Raw genomic sequence first — 23,055 nt, 5'->3', positions numbered from 1 at the left:
CTATAGACTATAGAAACTGACACGTTGAACGATAGCAATCTATTACGTTATCTCAATTGTAAATTTTGATATAGAATAACAAATTCCTTTACTATGAAGAAAACGAAACAGTTCAAAAAGGCTTATAAGGCCTTCTTGGGGCTAATGCAGTATGAAAAATAATAAATATTACAGGTCAACCTGAGTTGTTCAATTATAATGCGCATTATTTTTTTTTAGCCACGCATAATGTCCTCTGTGGGCTCCGTACACCAGTACCCCTAGTCTGAGGATCAGGCATTCACGCGTGCAGAGCAATGATGGTGTGAACGTCTGATTGTCGTCGCATCAGTAGCGTAGGGGGGGGGGGGGAGTGCCCAGTGCCCCTCCCCCTCCCCCCCCCCCCCCCGGCCAGGTGCCCCCCCCCCCCCAAAAAAAATCCGAAATTTGTTGATTGCGAAGGAAGAGAAATCTAGATGACTTTAGAAACTGTGACATCAGTTTGATAAGAAATGTGGACTAATTAAGCTACTGATTGGTCAATTTGGACAGCATGGTTTTAGAATACGTTTATGGAATGTACCCAAACGAGGTTGGAAATAAAGTAAGCACTGGGGACGAAGTTGGGAATGTACCCGATAGAAGGAGCTTGGCTTCTTCCTGCTGATTGGCTTAATGTTATGGAGTCGACTGAGGGCGCACTTTTAAGAGCGGTACCCAAATCATGCGCGTACGATGTAACACAAAATACAAAGGAGCACCAGTCTCGGCGAGAGGAAACGCGTGCGAAACGTCTGAACTGTCAATGACTGTCGGATGGGATAAAAGTTTGTTTTAATTGTCTTCCGTAAATAATGGATAATGACGGCGACGTTGAGGAGGAGCAGTTAAGGAAGGACATTCTCCAGATAAACCAGGTCCTTGGCGACGAAGACGACGAAGGGGACGATAGTGACATTGATTTTGTGATTGATGAAAGAGACACAACACAACGGGCTAATGGTATAACCGTCTATTTCCGACAGAAAAAAAAATAAGACATTGACAATCACATGTACATATTTTACTGCCAATTAATTTATGCTTTGGAAGTACACTCACCTTCCTAGTATTAGTAGTTTTTTCAGTAGCCGCCATTATTAGACTCAGGAAATGTCATACGCTTTGTGGGCTAGATGCAACAGATAAAGAGGCACAAAATGATGTCACTGTTGAAAATTCATTATTTTTTCGGTTAAAAAAAAAAAAAAAAAGGCGGCCTCCAAAAAGGAAGCGGGCGGGGATGCTAAACATGTTTTTTTTTTTTTTTTTAATTCGCTTTATATAGACAGGCATGCAACTTTTCCTCGGATCAGCTGATTTCCTCTTTTTTTTAACTTCCCACGTGTGCCATTGAAAATAGAAAAACACTGTACAAAGTCTGGGAAAGATTTGAATTTCCTCTTTTTTTGTGACTTCCCAGTTGCATGCCTGTATAGAGCATGCAGAGCTTTACATAACTGCCAAACACATAAACATGAACTAAATATGAATTGTTCAAAGAGAGAAACTGGGTCATTCTATAAATTTGGGGTTGAATTAATGATTTTGTTTGGTGTCCCTGTTACATCTGAATAGTTGGGGAGGAATATAGGGTTTCCATGCACCCACTAGATATATTTTTGTATGTACTTTTTTGTAAGGCAGTGTATATTTTGCCGGAGACGGCAAACCTTTAGTAAACGTTAGTTTGCCGGATATGCACTGAACATGCGCAGTTACTGTTTTTTTTTACTTAAACATTTTCCGGTGACAAGTTTTAGTCTGGCTCCATGCCAAAATTATCGTTGTTACCTCGTATTCACAAGATGGGATTCAGACCATTTTATAATTTCGGACTTTATTTCCCTTTTAAAAAAAATCCTCGAGAGCCACAAATCTGAAAAAGAAAATGTAATACTCTGCAAAAAAATGTTTGAGACATGTTAAAATAATAAAAGAAGAATATTCTTATTTATTTAGGGATGAGAAAATTTTTTTTTAAAATGTGGTGCGGTCGGAATCGAACGCGAGTCATCCCGCTTACTAGAGCCTTTGATTAACCACTACACCAAACGTGCTACACAACTTTTGGTGGGAATTTAATACATCTTATAATTCAGCCCTATTTTAAAGAGTACAGCGCCCTCTGTTGATATGGACTGCCGCCGGCAAACCTTTAGTAATCGTTAGTTTGCCGTCATTACCTCCAGCAAAATATCCACTATCTTAAAAAAAAGAAAAAAAGGTGGCCTTCAAAATGGAAGTGGGCAGGGACGATAAACATGTTTGTTTTTTTAATTCGACTTATATAGAGCATGCAGAGCTTTACATAACTGCCAAACACATATTAACATGAACTAAATATGAATTGTTCGAAGACAGAAACTGGGTCATTCTATAAATTTGGGGTTGAATTTTGGGTAATCCTTACTTTTAGGACCCCGTTCCTATATAGGAAGGGAAAGACTCACCAAAACAGTTGACTAAATGACACTCAAAATTGACATTCTGATACTTCGTGGCACATCTGAACAATTGGCAATGACACCTTCTTGACTTCTAAAGACTGCTTTAGCCTGCAAAAGTCACTTTGGTACTGGACAGACATCTGCAAAAGTCAGTTTTGAACAAAACTCGTAAAAAATAGAGGTGTCCTAAAAGTAAGGATTACCAAATTTTGTTTGGTGTCCCTGTTGCATCTGAATAGTTGGGGAGGAATATAGGGTTCCCATGCACCCACTGGATATATTTTTGTATGTACTTTTTTGTAATCCTTAAGGTGTCTAGTGTACAAATTTTGATGTTCCCAAGATCAAATATTGTCCCATGGGGTTCATTTGGCGGCCATCTTGGTGGCCATCTATAAGATTTTGTCAATTCAGAACACATTCTGTAATGGCTTCTACCTCCAATAGTGATGCAAAGTACCTGCTAAACCAATAAGAATAGTTGGAGTCAAATTTCAATGATATGTTCAAGTCAAATTACACACAGGTCAGACTAACAGGGACACCAGAATGGCACACTTCTGGACCCCAAATTTATAGAATGATACCTGAGAAACTTACAGCAAACTTCTTTGTGGGTTTTTTTTTTAGAAGAGCTGCATTTGCATGAACTTGGTGTTGACCAAGAACTGTGTGAAGAGGACGCAGGCTTTCCAGAGACATCTGATGAATGCTCTGACCAGCAGTTGTTACTGATCAATCAAGAAAGTCAAAAGAATCTGCAAGATTTGTTGGCCAGAGTGCAGGAGGAACTTGCCAGAAACCAAGCAGAGCAGGTATATCATTAAGACTTTTTGATAATATTTTTTTCTGGCCCCTGAGGGCCAGGCTTGTGTTATGTTTGCACGTATCACAGTCCGAAAACTTGGGACTCAATAAAAGCCCCAAAACTTAAGGTACTGAAAACATGCCTATGGCCTAGCGATGAAGAGTTTCAGCCGGAGTCTGGACACTTGTGCCCTTAAGCAAGACATTTAACCGTTATTGCTTTGTCCTTCGGATGGGTCGTAAAGCCGTAGGTCCTGTGTGTGTTGTGTAATGCAATGCACGTAACAGAACCCAGTAACACTTATGGCTAAGAGAAGGGGTTTGCCCCAGCGTTTCTAGCCTCCCGGTAAAACTCCCCTGCGGAGTATTTAGGAGAAGAACCAACCAAGTACCAAGCAAGTACAAGAAAATAGACTGGCACATGAAACATCCAGTCCAACCACCCTTCTCAGTCCCAGATTCATGTCTTATCATCTTTTTTGCAATGACTGACCTTCATTGAGATGATATATGAAGAAAAAAGTGGCGTCGGGTTGCAACATTTTTTTCCACTGACTCTTATGGCTAGTAAGACTGGTCTCGGACCCACTTTTCCAAGCGTTGCCTTGTTTGTTTCAGAATGAATTGCATTGTCACTCTGGTTAAAGGGTTTATTTCTACACCATACTTTAGTTGTTATAAATGCGGCCATGTGTTTTTCGTCCCTAGGGAAAAGTTTCTGCCAACCCAAGTGATCATGAACAGAAGAACTTTGACTTGTGTGTCCGACGACTCTTCAGGAGTTACTTTGAAGACCGTGCTGGAAGGGTAAGATTGTAGACTTCTTTTATTGACTGAAATTATGTGGGGTATAATGGCTTGAATGTCAGGCAAAGTAAAAAAAAAAACCAAGTTTCTCGTCCCCGCCCGCTTCCTTTTTGGCGGCCGCCTGGATTTTTTTATTTTTTTTTTATTTTTGAAAAATGCAGTAAAAACACTAAAAAAGTCCACAAATTCTTCGGAAAATAAATACTTGCGAAATATGTGAGTCGAAGTTTTCAGTATAGACTCTGTCGGTCACTTTTTACACCACATAATATCGACGTGTGATCGCTACCCCTGCGACAGTGCGAGCATGGCGAGTTCACAACAACTCACCCACTTGGTTCCCAGACCAAAAGATTCTGACTATTCCTGATGAATCTACGCGCCCATGGAGTCGAGGCTGAGACGTGAGAGTCAGGAATAATTGTCGGGTCTAGGGAACCAGACTACGTACATGTATGTCTATTGATAGTTTTAGACTACAGTCGTTTGAAAATTCAACCGGAATCTGTCTGCCGTACTGTATACGGTAAATGCTGACTTCAAAGCCAGAATGCAACCGGTGTGAGACTAGCTCACGCTGGAGCATGTGTTTAAAGAATTCACTCGCAACTTTTGGCGGTTAAAGCAAATGCATCTAAAACTGTTCATTGTAGACCAATACAACTCTAAAGGACACTGTAAATATGTTCAGTTCTCTTGTCCAACTTGTCTTTCATTTTAAAAGTGTCTTTGAACAGTGGAAACACCAACGGTTGCAGGAAATTTTAAAATGGTGACCATCTTGAAAAAAATAAAAAATAAAAAGCCCCTCTTCCTCCTATTTTCAAAAACCCGGACGAGAAACTTTTCTTTTTTTTTTACTCGGCCTTAGAAGCCAAAGTAGAAGGAAACTGTGAATACCATATCAATTGACTTCAGTCAGTGACAGCGTTTGTTCGTCGTTACTATTATAGGAGTGATGATATACAAATTATGAATATTTATGAGTAAAACGGTAAGAATAATTTCACAAGGTGACGGATGGAATGTTTCAGTCCACGAAGCAAAGCCGAGGGGAATGAAACATTCCATCTGTCATTGAATGAAATGGTTCTTTCCATTTTACAGATTTGTTTTCTGCAAGCCATACCACCAATACTGTGAACAGTGAAATGGTAAATAAAGATTGTGACATCATAATTATAATTAGGACTGTTTTTTGGTGTGTGGTATTCAGACACCTCCTCACAATCATGAGACGATACAGAAGAAGGAAGCCAACATGCCCAACCCATTTGAAGGACCACGGATAAAATGTAAGAAGAAAATTCATATATTTTTGTGCCATGCAATAACATCCCAATTTAACCTTATTTTCGATTTGCCATTTTCAAGGGTATTTTTGGTGCCATTTTGGTTTTTATGCAAATACAAATTTCCATATTCATGAGCAAAGTGTGATGTCATTTCAGGCAGAAACCTCAATGTAACTGTTATTTCAGAACCAAAAGTTGCCAGAATTAGGGATAATTTGCTGTTATAAAATTTTCTGTTCTTTGGTGATTCATTGTTGTGTCAGTATGGCATTTAGACAGTGAGCAATCTTTTCTCACAGATTTTTCAATGAGCACATGTTTGGGTTCACGATGAACAGTGTCCTCCTGAAATGACATCTCAGCAACGACACATCCTCAGTTGTCCGTATAAGCATGGACAATTGTTAAATGTTTAAAGCAGTGCACTTTTTGATCAAATTAACCAAAAAAGGGATGTCATGTAATTTTCATACATTTATAAAGAGTAGAAGAAAGTTGCACAAAATAATGTCCTTAGAAAAATTCATTTCATGGACCCTTTCTTAATCTCAATTCATGAATACCTAAGACAATTCATATTGGTCGAGAGCCTGTCACCTGGACAGTTTTAAACGATTGAAAAAGACCGGCTGGCTGGTCTTAAACCCTTTTCCAGTGTCACATGGAATTTAGACTCCTATGAAATCCAATGCCTTTTAGTTACTGTTTTATTGGTTGAAAGTTCCCAATGCTCATTTAGGCTTGTGCAACACTACCAGTGAGCCAGTATTTCATACTCCTAAACTCAAACTGCACTGGCACAGCTGCGTTCTGTGCCACATCACGCAGTATGCAGAACACGCTTGCCAATCACTATATCAAGGAGTTGTTTGGGACATGGACACAACCATAATTTAGCTAGAGGGGTGTTTTGAAAAAACATGAAGTAAAAGTGTTGAACAAAATGGTTGGAAGTTTATAATTTTTGTGCTTAAAATACAAATGTATGTGCTTGGCCAGTATTAAACATGTTTTAGACCAGTTGGAGTCTGGATGCTGATAATTACCCAAGACACCAACTGGTCTTAAATAGAGTGTTTAATGCCGACCATGCACATATTTATTCTCTTAGCATTACATCTCCTGGTGAGGCAGTGATGGTTGCTTTAAGTGTCATAAGGTTTTTCCATTTCTTCTTTTCTTTGAATCAATCATTCGCTCTCTTAACAGGGAAGAAGGAACAAGAAGAGACACTAGCGGAAGGTATCAAGACAGACGGACTCAAAAGGAGGTTGCAACCCATCCTGAATCGCCAGGAGGTTCTGGAGGATAAGATTGATCGATTGAGCCTCCCAAAGGACCTGGAGAAAGCCTACGAAGAAATGAGAGAGAACAGAAAGAAAATTGTCAAGATAGAGTAAGTTTAATCATGGGCTGGCTGGCATGATTTAAATGTTTTGGAATGTTTGCAAGAAGTACACTCACTTTTAACCCCTTTTCCTCCCGGTTTTCAAGGCCACTGCACGGCATTACATGCACGACTGCACTAAGCCCAGGGTGCTGTAGCGGCCGTACCGACAGTACTGGCAGTACCGACACTACTCAGTAGCGGATGCCTGGCAGCTGTCCACGGATGCCATTCCTAGGCTAGCCGGACGGCTGCTACATCCGGCTCCCAGCATGGAGGGGTTAACCCCTTGTTGCTGGGTTTTCACCTCTCACTGCACAGGATTACTCGCATGAGTGCACATTAGGCCCTGCGCAGTAGCAGCAGTTCTGGCACTACGCAGAAGCAGATGCCTGGCAGCTGTCCACGGACGGCATTCCATGGCATTCCTAGGCAAACCGGACTGCTGCTACAGCCGGCTCCCAGCGTGGAGGGGTTAACCCTTTGCAGCTGGGTTTTCATGCCTCACTGCACAGGATTACACTAATGACTGCACATTAGGCCCTGCCCAGTAGCGGCAGTTCTGGCACTGTAGCAGATGCCTGGCAGCTGTCCACGGATGGCATTCCTAGGCAAACCGGACTGCTGCTACAGCGGGTTCCCAGCGTGGAGGGGTTAACCCCTTGCCGCTGGGTTTTCATGCCTCACTGCACAGGATTACACTAATGACTGCACATTAGGCCCTGTGCAGTAGCGGCAGTACTGGCACTACGCAGTAGCAGATGCCTGGCAGCATGTCCACGGACGACATTCCATGGCATTCCTAGGCAAACCGGACCGCTGCTACAGCTGGCTCCCAGTGTGGAGGGGTTAACCCCTTGCAGCTGGGTTTTCATGCCTCACTGCACAGGATTACACTCATGACTGCACATTAGGCCCTGCGCAGGAGCGGCAGTACATGCACTATGCAGAAGCAGATGCCTGGCAGCTGTCCACAGACGGCATTCCATGGCTCTTGGCGTGGAGGGGTTAGCCCCTTGCTGATGGGTTTTCATGTCCTTGTGCATGATTACATGCATAACTGGGCAGTAGCAGCAGTACCAGCAGTACTCCATAGCAGCTGCCTAGCAGCTGCCCACAGACGGCATTCCATGGCATACCATGGTATACCACGGCATTCCACTGCATACCATGGCATACCACTGCATACCACAGCATATTGGGCCGGGTCTACAGCTGTCAGCCGGAGAGGAGGGGGTTAACCATACATGAATAACTGAACTGTCTCGGAGTTCAGAGGGAACTGGTTGTTATTAATGTTGCTTTACTGGAATGCTCCGACAATTTGTTTCATTTTTTTTGGTATTTGTTCAAAGGGATCTACCAGACTCGGAGTTTGTAGGCGATCGATTCCGAGACGTTGATTGGGAATGCATAGCCAGTGTTGATGTAAGTCAAACCCATCTCATGTTGATTTCAAGCTTTTAGTGTGCAGTTTGGATTTCATGGTTGAACTGATTAGTACCTGTATACTACATTGTTTTGCTTTTATTCCTGATGAAACCATGCTGGGGCGATTTTGTGGCATTGTAATAGGAATACCACACAGGGGCGTTACACATGGGCGTCGCCGAGATTTTTTCTGAGGGGGGGGGGGCAAAAGCACATTTTTTCCCCCAAAAAATCCTCCTGCTATCCGAGCAGTCACAGACAGTAAAAAAATCAATCCTCTACCCCTGCCATGCATTCTATACAGGCTAGTCGCAACAGTCAGATCACATATTTAAGCAAGCACTGTGACTAGTCAATTCAGTCAACAGACATAAAAAGCAGGCAAGTGTAGGCCCAGTTAGCTTATATATCACCTACAGTCAAAGCATGGCTGTATCAGGTTACATAAACAGTCATAGCCGGTCAATCCTGCTTTATGTAGGCTGGGATCTCTTCTCTGTTAAAAGCAGTCACTTGACTGATTTTGACTGAAAGGACAATTTTACTCAAGAGTGTATGTTTGCTTAAGAGGGTAACAAGAATTTGCTCAGTTACTTTTTGGATAGCTGCAAATGATCTACTCTACCTTAAAGTCCATATACCATCTTCACACCCATTTTGTCACTGATTTACACCATTTTAAAAATTGGAGTTTTTTTCTTCTCGTAGTTTGATGGAGAGCGCACAGGGGAAGAGTGCCAGCTACATTGGCAAAACCATTTATACCCAACCATCAATCACGAGACATGGGAGGAGACAGAGATGAAAGATTTGTTGAAGGTGGCCGCCGAGCACGAGCATAGAGACTGGGCAGAGATAGCCGAAGCGCTAGGGGTAAGTATCCAATTAAACCAGGACTCGGGGAAACAGTGTCATCGAAGTCAGACTTTAAAGCGTGGGAGAAGACTTGGTGATAGCTGCTACAAGATTATGGAGACAAGATAAGAGAATGCTGAATATATTGGGATGAGGTTTCCATTTCCAACAAGACTAAGAACCCATGTCATCACCTGTCAACCGTAGGGAAGTTAGAAGGAAGACTTGATGATGATTGCTCACAAATACAATTTTATTTTGTGTATGTTTTAGTCAGTACATTCCGTCTTTGGTTCACGCATGGTGGGTAAAACGCAAACTGGCACCTGGAGTGCTCTGAAACGTGCAAAACCAAATCAGGCCAACTTGACTCGCTCTTTAGCTGGCAAATTTCTTCAAAAATTCCACTGGGCAAAGCAAAGGCCCTCAGTATTTCACCAACTATTAGTTTGCAGACTCAATTCAATTTTTAAAGGAGACATCTCTTCAATATTTTACACATGAGATGGAAGTCAAGTGTTTCAAAATGAGGCTAAAGACTAGACTGGTACATGTCCAACCATGGTCCATCTATTTGAAAAGACCGACCTCTTCATTCAGTGTCATTAGTCTGGTGGCTGACTATGGAGAAATGTGTAGAAATATAGACTAGTTCCCGGTGCTTGCAACATGTTTCTTTTGACACAGTTGATTGATGCAGTACTGAAGTGGTGTTGGACTGGTTGTTTCAGATGCCAGTCTAATTTTGTGTATGGCATTTTTCAATACCTTAAGTTTTGGGACTCTCATACACAGTATTGAGAGTCCCAAATTTTCAGAGTAGTTAAAACGGGGGGCTAAAAGATGTGTTTTTTCAATTGACTTCGTTGATTTCATTGAGTGAAGTAATGTGATGCTTATTCTGTGTAACAGACGGGAAGGACAGCCATGCAGTGTTTGTCGATGTATCAACAACTAGACGACACCTTTGTCAATCCGTAAGTAAAGTAACATCGTCCTTCTGTGATGAAAAACAACATGTAGAATGTGGAAGCTGGCAAAACGGGCGATTCCCAATACAGTGCGCCACCAAGAGTTTGCCTCCGAGAGTCCATTTTTGATTTTTATGGTCAACAGTATCATGGCCGACTTGCCGCGATTTGAATGAATGTCATTAAACAACTGGAGGAAACGTGTCAAAATGGTAGATCGGGGCAAATCATTCTGCTGACTCACAAAAAAAAAAACGCCGTCTTGATAAAAAGAAAAGAAAGAAAATTTACTTGAATCATACGTTTATGAAATTACTGACCTGACCAAGTAACAATTTTAAGTGTCCTGAGCTTTGGGGAATTTGCCGACCGTCTCCTGCAATGCACTGCGAAAAATGGACTCTCCATGGCAACCTCTCGGTGGCACTCTGTATTGGCAATCGCCGGTATTCAGATCTCAGGAAGCAGCTTTTCCTATTGAGTAATATTGTATTGTAATGAGTTGAATTGTATCAGCCACATTTATTTCAGATATTTGCACTTCTCTGTTGATTAGTTTAGCTTAATTCTATTTGATTGTATTGGAATAGAATAGTGCTACGACAAGAATGATCAACAAGAATCATCATGGTTGTTTATGTTATTGTTTCCATATGTGAAAATTCTGTTTATGCAAAAAATCTTAATTGTTTTTCTGGTTTTACAGTATTTTCAGCAAAGACGACGACGAGTTACTTCACGAATTGGTCAGAAGGTTCCAAATGGGCAACAAGCATATTCCATTTGCCAAAGGTATGTAACTTGCATTCATAAATACCCATTCCCATTGGTCGAGAGCCTGTCACGTGGCCGGTCTTAAAGCTATAGTCCATCATTTGTAATTAGTGCATTTTGTTCATTTGAAGCAACAAAAGTGTTCAAAATCTAATGAAGGATACTGAACAACTTACTTGATGAAGTTTCAGCTGAGCTTCAGCTTCATATTCCGAGAAAAACAGCATTCTAGGATCTCAATTTAAAATCAGAAGTTGCTAAATCATGTTTCGAATTGTTTTGAATTGCAGCTGTACGCGATGGTTGCGCACTGATCCGACGAATTATAGCAACCGCGCGCGCCTGTGCGTCGTTCCAATGCTTGTGCGCGCTGCGCCGAATAACAAAACGAACAACTAATTTAAATTTTCCTACAGTGCTTCTTAAGAAGCACCGTTGGAAATGCCTTCTTTCGTTGATTTCTTCAAAATGACAGCTTGCCAGAAAGTAATTTCACAGGGAGTTTAGTTCCCTTACTATCTTTCAACCAGTATGTTTTTCAACAATAATTACGCCGGTTACTTTTTAGGATAGCTGCAAATGATGGACTCGGGCTTTAAACGGATGATAAAGACCGGCTGGCTGGTCTTAAACACGTTTTCAGTGTCACATAAAATTTGGACTCCTATCAAATCTAGTGCCTTTGACCGTTTTATTGGTTGATCGTTCACAATCCTCATGCAGGCATGTCTAATACTACCAGTGAGTCAGTATTTCATAGTCCTATGTTCACAACGCACTCGCCACAGCTGCGTCTGTGCGTCATTGTGCAGTACGCGGGATGTGCTTGGACACTCCATTCTATAGCTAGAGTGGTGTTTCGAAAAAACATGAAGTAAGATTGTTGAACAAAATCGCTGGAAATCTGAATTTTTTTACCTGTTTTGACTTTTGGACCGAAAAGTTTTCTTTTTCTTTTTTTTACCAAAATTTGGTATTTCAAACATTATCACGTTAATCAGATTTATTTAAATGTGAAGTTTTCTTGTGATATCTTTTTTTTTCCAGTGGCTTACTTTATGGAGGGTAAAACTCAGCATCAAGTTACTTGCCGCTGGGTAAAGACTGCTGATCCAGATATCAAGTTTGGAAAATGGAGCAAAGAAGAGTTAAATGTAAGTACATTGGGGAAGAAGAAAACATGGCACAAATGATACTGGGAAGACATTGCATGCCACTTTTTTTTTTAAGTGAAGTAGAAAGCCTGCCTACTAGTGTTGTAGGGGAATCTATCACAAATCCTTACAAGTCTGTTGCAAGTCCTCACTAGTATATCACAAGTCCTCACAAGTCTACCGCAAGTGCTTACAAGTCAATCACAAGTCCTCACATGTCAATTTTAAGTCCTCAAATGTCAATAGCAATTTCTAAGTCCTCACCAGTCTATCACCAGTCCTCACAAGTCTATCACAAGTCCTCACAAGTCTATTACAAGTCCTCACAAGTCTATCCCAAGTCCTCACAAGTCTATCACAAGTCCTCACAAGTCTATCACCAGTCCTAACCAGTCTATCACCAGTCCTCACAAGTCTATCACAAGTCCTCACAAGTCTATCCCAAGTCTTCAGAAGTCATCACAAGTCTATCACAAGTCCTCACAAGTCTATCGCAAGTCAATGGCAAGTCCTCACCAGTCTATTGCAATTACTCACAAGTCAATTAGAGGACTTCACAAGGCGATCGCAATATCTAAGTTACAAGTCCTCACAAGTCAATGGAAAGTCTGTCACAAGTCGGCCACAGGCTATCCAGACCCAAGTATTTCGTTACCAGCTATTGAAATGGATTGTGACAACAGTTTTCTGTGGTGTTGGGGGATCAACTCATGAACATACACGTGCACACCTGTTCTGCTTCACAGTATAGTGGTGTTTTACACAAGTAACTCAAAGGTAGTTTTTCCTGTCAATTTCATACTGTTGCTGATTTCTTTTTTTTTCTTTCTAGAAATTCCATAAAATGGTAGAGCGGTATGGAGCTAGGAACTGGTCTCGACTGGCTGAAGAGTTTCCCGGAAGGACACAGTATCAACTCAGGCAAAGGTGTGTTAGTTTGCGTGTCAGTTTCCTTTATGAACTCCTGAAACGAGGGTTTGGGGCAGTAGAGGCGCTAGGGTGAGGGGGGGGGGGGGGGGGGGCATGGGGGGGGGGGGGCATTTGATCCTTCTAGCCAAAAAAAGTAGTTCTTTCATTGTAGAGACACTTTTTCCCCTCATGTACAACAGATAATACATGTATTGTAATGTTATAATAGATGATGTTATTTACTTTATTTTGTTTGTAGATGGGCAAATTTGTCTGCTCCTGATATCAAACACGGCTCATGGGACTACCAAGAAACCATCAGGTTCCTCAAGAAGGCACAGGAAATTGGAATCGGTGAGATAATTAGTCCAGTCACAATCCAACCTTTGCTGCACCCAATATCACGAAGTGTTTCGATGCGTTGCAACCTGAGTTACGACATGTAACACCTCGCAAATCGGGATGTCTCGTATGACCCATTTAACAAAATTTGTGATGTGTTGAACGCGTATGAAGTTCCTTGAGAGAGGCAAGTGGTGGGGGGGGGGGGGCGGCAAGTTGGGATGAAGCGGCTTGCCCAAGGACACAACATAGGCTGGATTTAAACCCTGACCCTCTGATCATGCGTCAAAAACTCTTACCGCTAGGCCACACTTCCCTACAAAGTCATGACAAAGAACATGAAAAAAAGCACTTTTAAAGTGGTGGAATATTTTTTAAATTAGTGTTATTATTTTTTATGGTTAGGTAAATGGGCTGTGATCGCTGAAGCTTTGAAAGAGCCAGGAGAAAAACGCAGGACATCACGGCTTTACTTATGCGATTCAAAATAGTGGTAAGAGTTGTTACTTTTTTGTTTTTGTTTTTAAGTCAGATGTGTTGTTCATTCTGGCGTTGATTTGAGTTTAAGGAGCTGTTTTCAGTTGATTAAAGAGTCGTCGTGTGTTGTATCAGTGAGGTTCTATAACAGTGAGGCCTGATTTATAGCGAGTCGTATCCCATGTGATGACAGACAGGTCAGGTTGGCGTAGCAGTACTTTCCTCGCCTGCCACTGTTGTGACCCGGGTTCCAGTCCCGCCTGGGCCAACATGAGAATTGGGTTTTCAGTCCCTGCCTGATTCCGTGGGTTTTTCTCCAAATATTCTGCTGGGGTTTTGCTTCCCACCTCTAAAATATTTTGTGAAGACTGGCCTTTTTCATTCAGATGCCCTTTTTCACCTGCACTTACCCCCCCCCCCCACAATATTTGTAACTAGTTCCTTTCTTTTGTTAAAAAGTGCCCTTTTTGTCTGAACAAGTGCCCTTTTAAAAAGCCGCCGTAAGGTGTGCCTTTTTTTGAATTTCGCGCATGTATTGCACTGAAAAGCACCGTATATTGTTCGTTTGTGAACGTAATCGTCGGTTTTGAACAGCGACCCCGGCGATAGATGGTACCAGCCCCCCCCCCCCCCCCCCCCTTTTTTTAAAAACTTTTATGGAGACCAAGTGTCCGGAAAAAATAGGTTTCTACTTGTTAGCGCGGATGTGCAAGTGCCATTTTCAAAAAAATTAACCCCCCTAATCCAGTAATTTTTTTTTGCAGTTCATTATGGGAGACAGTCAACAAATTCGCTGCACATGGCGTGGGGTCCTGAAAATTGTCACTCTGGTCTTTTCTTTCTTTCTTTTTTTTCATAATATGTTTTTTTGTGAGGTGGTAAAATGCTTTTTTGCCTCAATCTGTCAAAAATTTCCTCAAGTTGTCTGCTGACATTTGTTGAAATCGCCGGAAGTGAGCCATGTTTTTGTTGACTGTAAACTTGAGAAATGGACTCTCCGTGGCAAACTCTTGTTGGCGCACTGTATTGGAAGGTCGCCCACATTACCTTTTCATTTTTTTTTTAAACAGGTGGAGTCTTATTTGAACTGGAAGTCTAGAACCAATCCCGAGGAAAACAATAACCTTGGAGCGGATGATCTCTATAGCGGCACGTTTTTACCTGGCTTGATAGCTTTCATTGAGATGAGAGAGGTAAATGCAAAAAGATTTCAAGCATCAAGTTATCAAATTCTGATGTGGTCTTGATGAAACCGAGACCAGCTAGTGATAGAAATACCGATATTAATGATTGAGGGCACATAGATAGTATTTGTGTCTTGTGATCCTGGCCAATTTTTCTTTCTCATTGTGTGAATATTTTGATCAAAGTTTGACTGTTGGCACAACAGTTCTGTGCAATTTTCTTTGGACACAAGTGTGTGAACCTTTTTTGGCTTTTTTATGCTGTTCGTTCCTATACATGGAGCAGCCTTAGTGTCCAGGAATCGCCCCCACACTTTTTCTAGTAAGGGGGTTGCACAGTGCCCGCAATTGTTCATGTACAGGGTGAGTAAAAAAAGCGGAACCCAAACCCCAAAAAATATGTTTCATATTTAAAGAAATATGTAGCACCGAAAATAATAATGACTGGAAAGCCAATTTCAGCTAATATTACCGTAATTTTTCGGAATATAAGCCGCGCGGCGTATAAGCCGCAGCAAGCAAAAATCTGCAAATTAAGATTTGAAGTCGGCGTATAAGCCGCACCGGCGTATAAGCCGCACCGACCGCTGCGGTTTCAATTTTGTAAGGCCTCCAAATTCTAGTCAAAATGCTCTGAACCAGTTCCATTTACACTACAGAAGCTATTAAAAGGGCCACAAAAGTTATATCAAATCATTCACAATCGATACTTTTACAAACAAATATGGGAATTGATGAGAAATAAACACCGGGAACTGCTGCCGGCTGCCCCGTCATAGCCCGGCAGCCTGCGCTACGCATGCCGGTGAATGACAACATTTTCCCACAGCACGTGAGAGAGTATGAAACCCACCGTGTGTTGTCTGACTGGAGCGCTACAAATCTTGCTTTGTGGCAACAGATGCTGATTTGTTATGTCCTAAGAATAAACAGGTCCGTTTTTACCTCAAAACTTATCAAATTGTTGCGAATACTAACGAGTAGTTGCGATAAAAATTCAACTTTCGATCGTAACTTTCTTCGGAAATAGTCAAAACGAAGCGGACATTTTAATAGACGAATCCATTAATTTTGTAAGGGGTGATTTAGTCCCTCTTTTGAGTTTTACATCGTTTCTTGAATACATTTCAAGAAAACAAAATATTTTGTGACGTTGAACAACTGATTATGTAATAAATAAATAATAAAAAAAATGTTTCGAACGCCATAAAAATGTTAGTCGTCTTTTTTTTTTTTTTTTAACAGCGGAAATATTGGTAATTATTGTTCCCAAGAAAGAACACCCCTTTATTACCACAAATGGTGTGGTCCGCTATGGGGAAAGCATGCTGCATATCGCTGCTGCACTGTACCAGTATCACGTACGGCTGGTCGCAAGTGTCGAAGACAGCTTTCATCACCGTACTTTTTACCGCTCGGTACCTTTACGTGAGACTTGGTTTCGGGTTTGTTAATGACTTTCTTAATTTATAATTCATTTCAGCAACACATCTCTTCTTGTACCAGTACATTAAATACACATGTGAATCTTATTTTCATTCTTCAAGGCTCGGCGTATAAGCCGCCCTGTGTATAAGCCGCAGTAAACATTTTCATGGGCAAATTCAACGTATAAGCCGCGGCTTATATTCCGAAAATTACGGTAGATGAAAAACATGCTTATATTGCCTTATCTGTTCAAATCTGTGTGTATATTGTTTTGAAGATGAATTGTAAATATATGTACTTCAAGAAACAATTCATTTGGTTTCATTTTAACAGAAGCAAAAGGCTGCGTTGGGGCCTTCCCTTGTGTACCGTGATCATAGGGCCAAGGGTCATCGGGCAAGACGCAGACATGAAGAGGATGGTGACGACGAAGATGATGAGAGTGATGACCTAGATAACATCGAGGAGCAAACTCAACCGGTATGCATAACAGCAAGACAGAAGGCATTGGCACGGAAGAAAGGCCTCTCTGTGCCAGCGTCAGCCGCAGAGAGAACAGTTGATGCTGAACAGGGAGCGGCAAGACTGATGACACAAGCAAGGATCAACCATCAGAGAGAGCAGACAGTCTGGATGAGGACTTACCAAGTGCTGATGATCAGGAAGATGAAGAAGCCAGCCCACTTGATGAGAACAGTGAAAAAGAAGACGAAGTTTCTTGCTCCTCCACGAGAATTGTTCCTTCTCATACTGCCAACTTGACCAACGTATATGGCCCCCGTGGTTTAGCAAGATGGCTGAAAAAAATCCACGCCGCCAACGCCGCGCGGGCAGCGCAAGTCGCTGCCAAATCCAAAAGAAAAGAACAAGAGCGAAAACAAAAAAGGACACACCAGAAGATGGACAAGTCTACCTTCCAAGCGAGTGAGAAGTCGACATTTGATGTTCAGACGAGCATGATTTATGTTAATCATAAAAGATGTGGAGGGGTAGGGCGGAAGCCCCTGACATCGACTGATCACCAACTGTTTCAGGCTGTGGACCCTATGTGGTTGTGTCGCAATGGAAACTCAGGCCGACCTACAAGACGCACTGCTCAAGGTAATAATGATAATAATAATAATGTGGTGCTTATTTAGCCCTTTATACCAAAGGTCTCAAAGCACTTTACAAGTGTTATCCCTGCTCATCAGGCCATGAGACTATTTTTTTTGCAGCTCGAGATCAGCGCAGTCTTGTCTCTACCTTCACACATACACGTTTATACTCCTGGGTGGAGAGAGGCAATTGTTATAAAGTGTCTTGCCCAAGAACACAGGCACCATGTTTCCCGTCAGGGTTCAAACACAGGTTCCATGTCACGTGAGAGGAATACTGTAATAAAAGCTAATCTTTTGTGCCAAGAGTGAACTTTTAATTCTGATTTAAGCGAGGTCAATCTTCCTGACAGGTTCAGTTTCATTGGAGAAATACTCAAACCCTGTCCGTCTTCAGAGTATTCTCTTCAGGAGTTGGGCTTGGTAATAGCAGGGTGTCATCCACAAATCTCATTGTATATCCGGCCAAGTTTGGTTTAACAGAGTTTAACAGGTTTTCTTGCCTGGTGTTCCTCTGAGTTGCTGCTCATTGAAGGTTTTACTTTCTGTTGCCCGGACACGAAGATGTATAAATTAATTAATTTCCGAAAATGCGTTCGTCTTATTTCCTGCACAGCACAAGAACGTACCAGACAGGAGAAGCTATGTCGGGATGATCAGAGAGCAATGTTTGGACTACTGCTCAAGGTAAATCAATACTAACTTTGGTGGGAAATGGTTCAGTTGGACTTTATTTCTATCAGTCACTGAAAGAAGAAAAAATAAGTTATCCCACGAGCGCGAGTGGAACACAGAACAATGTAGTGCATATATGTCCCACAGGGGCCGAGTGGCATGTGGGTCACAGACGCCCTACATTTTCCGTGTTCCATGAGTGGGATCATGAATTTATCTTCAAGCAGTCTTGACGCGCAGTAAAGATAGAACTAGCACGCTTCAACACAAACCTTTTTTGCAGTTTTAGCTGGAAAAATGTCGCTCCCATCTCAAAATAATGCAAGTTTAATACCCAGGGTGCAAAGTGGACTGTGTGATTCAGTATGATATCACACTGTTGTTGCCATGGATCGACCAATTCGGATCCAGAAAACAAATTTGCTTGTAGATAATGCTTGTGTGACAGACTAAAATTGACTAACTGATGCTGGGTAGAAAAATTGTTTACTCGGTGGTCAGACTTCTGCACTTGCAAGGAGGAAGTCCCAGCTTTGAGTTCAAAGTAAGAAAACCTGTAAATTCATTTATAGTTTTCATTGATACTCAATTAATCTTTTTTCTTTTCGTGTCCAGGTGTTTGATGTCGATTTAAACTTCACAACAGCAATTGCCAGACGAAATCTGACAAAGTCTAAGGTGGCTGACAAAAAAGAAAAGGAGGACTCGGTGGAGAATGTTTCTCGGGACCAAACTACTGGAACAGGGAACCCGCCAGCATCATCAGGAAGTCGCATCGATACCACTGGTCCTACCAGAGAAATAGTGAGGATGCCACAGGGATTGACAAGTGGCACCCAAGTATTGAACACAGGCCCTCAAGGTGTGATGAATCGCACTCCAGGAGTGCCTGTTAGCCCTCAAGAAGTGCCTAGCTCACAAGGAGTGACAGTCAGCCCGCAAGGGGTGACCACACAAGGGTCTGACGTAGAAGAGACTACATCTGATGGAGAATGGATGACTGTTAAGCAACAACTGAAGCGCAAACGATCCAAAGAAGCACGATCTACCACAGTGTGTCAGAACAGTCAAAATGCTAATGCTGCCCCAGCATTGAATTCCAATTGTAATGCAGGTTTGAACCAGAATAATCAGTTGGGTTTGAAGCCTGTACCTCAACATCCGCAGCAACCTCAATCTCAGTTGCTTTTGCTCAGAAACAATCTTACAGGACAATTGGTTCTGGTTAAGGCATCCACACCATCGGCTGTAACTCATCCAAACACTGCAGGAGCTGCCCCTCAAATTCAGACCCAATCTACTCTGACTCCAGGCAGTTCATCAGCTGTACAAGTTGATACTCAAAATCAAGGAGGTTCTTGTCTCATCCAACCCAGTGTACCTTACCAAATGCATCCACCTCAAAGCGTTCAGACTGCACCAGTTCCGGCCTTTGGGTCGCCTGTTAGATCTGCGCAGGTGCTTGGACAGCAAGGAGCGTCACCTGTAGTCATTGCAAATCCTCCGAATCCGTTGATGGTTGGTGTTCAAGGTGGCACGGCACCTGTAATGTCTTTCTTCACTTTGCCACAACAACCTGTGCCTCGTGATGGATTGGGAAATGTACAGGTGCCAGCGCGACAAGTGCAACCTGTCATGAATGTTGTTGTTGCAAACGGCCAACAGCCGCAAGACCAAGCGACTCTTAAATTCCAAGTGCCAAAACAGGCAAATTCCCCCTTGCCACCAGGTTTGACAGTTACTCCGCCGGCTCTTCGGCAAACAACACCTGCTGTCTCCGCTTCCGCAGTGTGCAGTGAGTCCTCAAAATTTGTTGAATTGCCTCTACGCGACGGGTCCAAATTTGCTCTTACATTGGATCAGTACAAATTGTTTAAAGCAGGTAAGCTAGGAGATGTATCATGTCCACTCTTGACTCCAACCAGAAAAGTTGAGGACAAACAGCCGGATGCAGTGTCGAGTCAGTCTGAGAAGACGGCGGCCCAACAGCTGAACAGTGAACAAGGGCCTGAGCAGACTCAGTCTGGAGAGGAACAAGAAAGAGAACGCTCTAAATCTCCAGTGCCAAACTTGGATCCACCAGAGTTTTCGAGTCCTGGAAGGAGCGGCAAAAGCAAAAAATGGAAACCACTCAAACGGAAGTTACATACCCAGGATATCTCACTTCTGCCACCAAATGTGGCAACGCTTCAAGCTCTGACGTCACTACTGCTTGACCGTAAAAATCTTGAAAAGCAGCGCGATCTTTTCATTGCTGAATTTGAAAGGCAGGTAAAGAAGCAACAGGAAGACAAAAGAGGGAGCGCCTGCTTCAAAGGTTACCTTGAGAGTAGAAACACTGCTCAAGTAGAGTCAAGTCAAGGAAGCAAATCCACAGGTACCCCTCAGAAAGCATATCCAAATGGCTGTATGAGTCAAGACAGTGATACAGACGCATCATCACATCGGTTATCATCTGACAGCTCTATTCCCTCCTACTCCAGTAGTCCAAAAGCCAAAGATCCTCAGCAGAGTGTCTCGTCTCAAATACTGGAAGGCCAGATGGATGCCCTAAGAAAGTCAGACTTGTACAAGGTCCTTTTAAAACGATTCCTCTCCCTATTTCTCTGGCCAGGACTTCTGTCTTCAACTCGAATTAGAGGCAGTCTCAGCACAACCAGTCAAACCTCTTATATAACTGATCAGCCTTTTGTGATGACAGGGACAAGTAAGCCATGTACTGCCTCAAATCCAGAGAAATCCCAAAAGGAAGCTCCTCCCACTTCAAAGGAGGCAAGTGTCGGAACCAAAAACAAAAAGGCAACAACTTCCAAAGAAGGAAACCAGACTGAAATAGATGATGTAAATCTTGTCTGCACTAAAGAAACAGAAGTCAACAGAAGTCAAGAAGAAACGATGGAGACAGCAACGGCCTCTCATTGCCATAGTGATGAAAAGAGAGCGAACGTCAATGTTATGGCATCTGGACTAAAGAGAAAAGCTGCAGATTCTATGTCGACTTGCAATGGCGAAGAACAAGATACAAATGGTAAAGGAAACAGTGATGCTGCAGATGGTTTAAGACATAAAAAGAGGAGAGCTGCTGTTTGCGGGGCTGGAGATGCAACCGTCTAAAATGTCTAGAAGACAACCAACTTGGACTCTGACTTGAAGGAAAGTGAAGAGCAGGTATGTTGCTGATATTTAGGAAAGATGTTTCAGGATGCCAAGGAAAGTATATTTTCTGATTTTTTTTTCTTATTGGACTGAATTCCAAAGGGAGAAACCTTCTGGGCCTTGGTAAAATATAAACTTAAACTTATATAAATTCACAATTTATAAGAAATACATATGTTTTTCTTATTTTGTTATCTTGGTTATTTAAGTGAAATTCATTTTCCCTGATCTAGGTAATAATTCAAAAGTGTGATGTAGAATGTAAGAAGAAATGACGTATTAAAAATTTCCTTGCAAACATTTGCTGTATGTAAGTGTTCACCAGAAAAAAACAAAACAATTTGATTGATGCATATATAGATAATGGCCAACCGGACAGATATTTCCAGCCTTGCTCTCTGCGTGTTTATCCGTCACCCATTCCGAATACCGCAAACCTTTTTGTGTACACACGTCATCTGGCACAAACTGGTTAAATAAAAGCATCGGTATGATTAATTTGGCAAGGTGTGATGTACATTTTAGTGGTGGGATTTAAATCCAGATTTTAACATTCAGTTTGAATTCCGCTGTTCAGTTTGGATTTTGAAAACCGGATATTTGAAGCTAACTTTAAAAATATTAAGCCTTCCTTTTTTTTGAGGCACAGGCTAAAGAAAACAACTGGACCATCCCTCAATGGTCTCTGATTGTAACTGCATTCACTTGCTAGTGGTCTCCTTGGTAAATGAATAGTCTTATCAGAGAGTTCCCATCCATTTATTTGAACATTACAGCTCTGGAGTGTTTTTGTAAAGGCCCAGTGGTCACTGAATCCTGCAAACTATACCCAGTCATTGGGAGGGCATTTTATGCGACACCTCACTCGTCACTTTTTGTTGGCATGATTGTGAGCTGGATGGGAACTTCTGTGAAATCAGATAACTGATATTCAGTTTGAAAAAAAATAGGATAACTGGATTGTGAAATCTTCGGTTTCTCCTGCCACTAAATTGTACTAGTCGTGTTTTTTCCTTCTCCAAGCCATCTTTCAATTAATCAGTTTGTCTGTTTAATAGGTAACTGGTATTTACCTATTGAGCATCAGCTGAAGTACAGTCGACGCTCATTATAAAGAGCACTTTTATAAAAAGGTTCTGCTTATAAAGAGCAAATTCTGAGGTCCCAAATCTCAGGTTCCCTTTGTGTTTATTTGTTTCGCTGTCCTTTATTACTACATTCCTGTCATAAGGAGGTAATTTGGCTAGTCCCATCGACCTTGTAATAACGAGAGTCGACTGTACATGTATGTCATTGAACATTAATTATTGTTTAAAGAAAAGTAGGTTAGGCCAAAAAAAAAAGTCTCCGGTTTCTGGTATGGAGCTTGCCCGAAAAGTGGTGCGGCGACGCGGCTTTTTGGGGTTTTTTTACCTTTTTTTTTGCTTCAAATGTCGGCTGATGACTGCAAATGGTGCCCGACTAAACTTAGTGCAAATATATGGGAGTCCAGAGAGGCCACATAAAGCTTATTCTTGATCATAACCCCATCTAAAAAACACGTTAAAATTGTGCAGCAGCAGGATTCCAGTCAAACCAGTGAGTTTGGCGGGTTTGAGACATCATCTTTTATTGAAAAAAAAAATTTCATTTTGCCGACGCGCATGGCTACGGCGACGCGCGCGCATACCAGAAACCGGATACTTTTTTTTGGGCTTTATGTTTATTATCATTTGTGTGCTTTCTTGCCGACCTTGCCCGTTCCTGATATCAAGGATGCCGGTTTTCAAGCTATAGCCGGAATTCAATCTTGTGCATATTTGGAGAAAACAAACTTGAGCATTCCATCCCCTCACAGG

General features: G+C 42.0%; 1 protein-coding gene across 1 annotated transcript; it reads left to right on the top strand.

Moving 5' to 3' along the window:
• Positions 1-631: 631 nt before the first annotated feature.
• Positions 632-21,517, top strand: LOC119734353. Its single transcript, XM_038207812.1, is given in 19 exon segments — positions 632-981; positions 3,099-3,283; positions 3,984-4,082; positions 5,299-5,377; positions 6,587-6,773; positions 8,120-8,192; positions 8,904-9,068; positions 9,963-10,027; positions 10,728-10,813; positions 11,843-11,949; positions 12,782-12,876; positions 13,118-13,212; positions 13,606-13,662; positions 13,665-13,699; positions 14,754-14,870; positions 16,623-16,916; positions 16,919-17,390; positions 18,003-18,073; positions 18,677-21,517. Coding segments are annotated over 19 exon segments (4,929 nt in total). The 5' UTR covers positions 632-833; the 3' UTR covers positions 21,176-21,517.
• The last annotated feature ends 1,538 nt before the right edge of the window (positions 21,518-23,055 follow it).

Source organism: Patiria miniata, unplaced genomic scaffold (assembly GCF_015706575.1).
Source record: "Patiria miniata isolate m_02_andy unplaced genomic scaffold, ASM1570657v1 HiC_scaffold_27, whole genome shotgun sequence".
Taxonomy (NCBI): domain Eukaryota; kingdom Metazoa; phylum Echinodermata; class Asteroidea; order Valvatida; family Asterinidae; genus Patiria; species Patiria miniata.
Note: the sequence above shows the minus strand (reverse complement) of the source record. Positions and strands in the feature narration are given on the sequence as shown.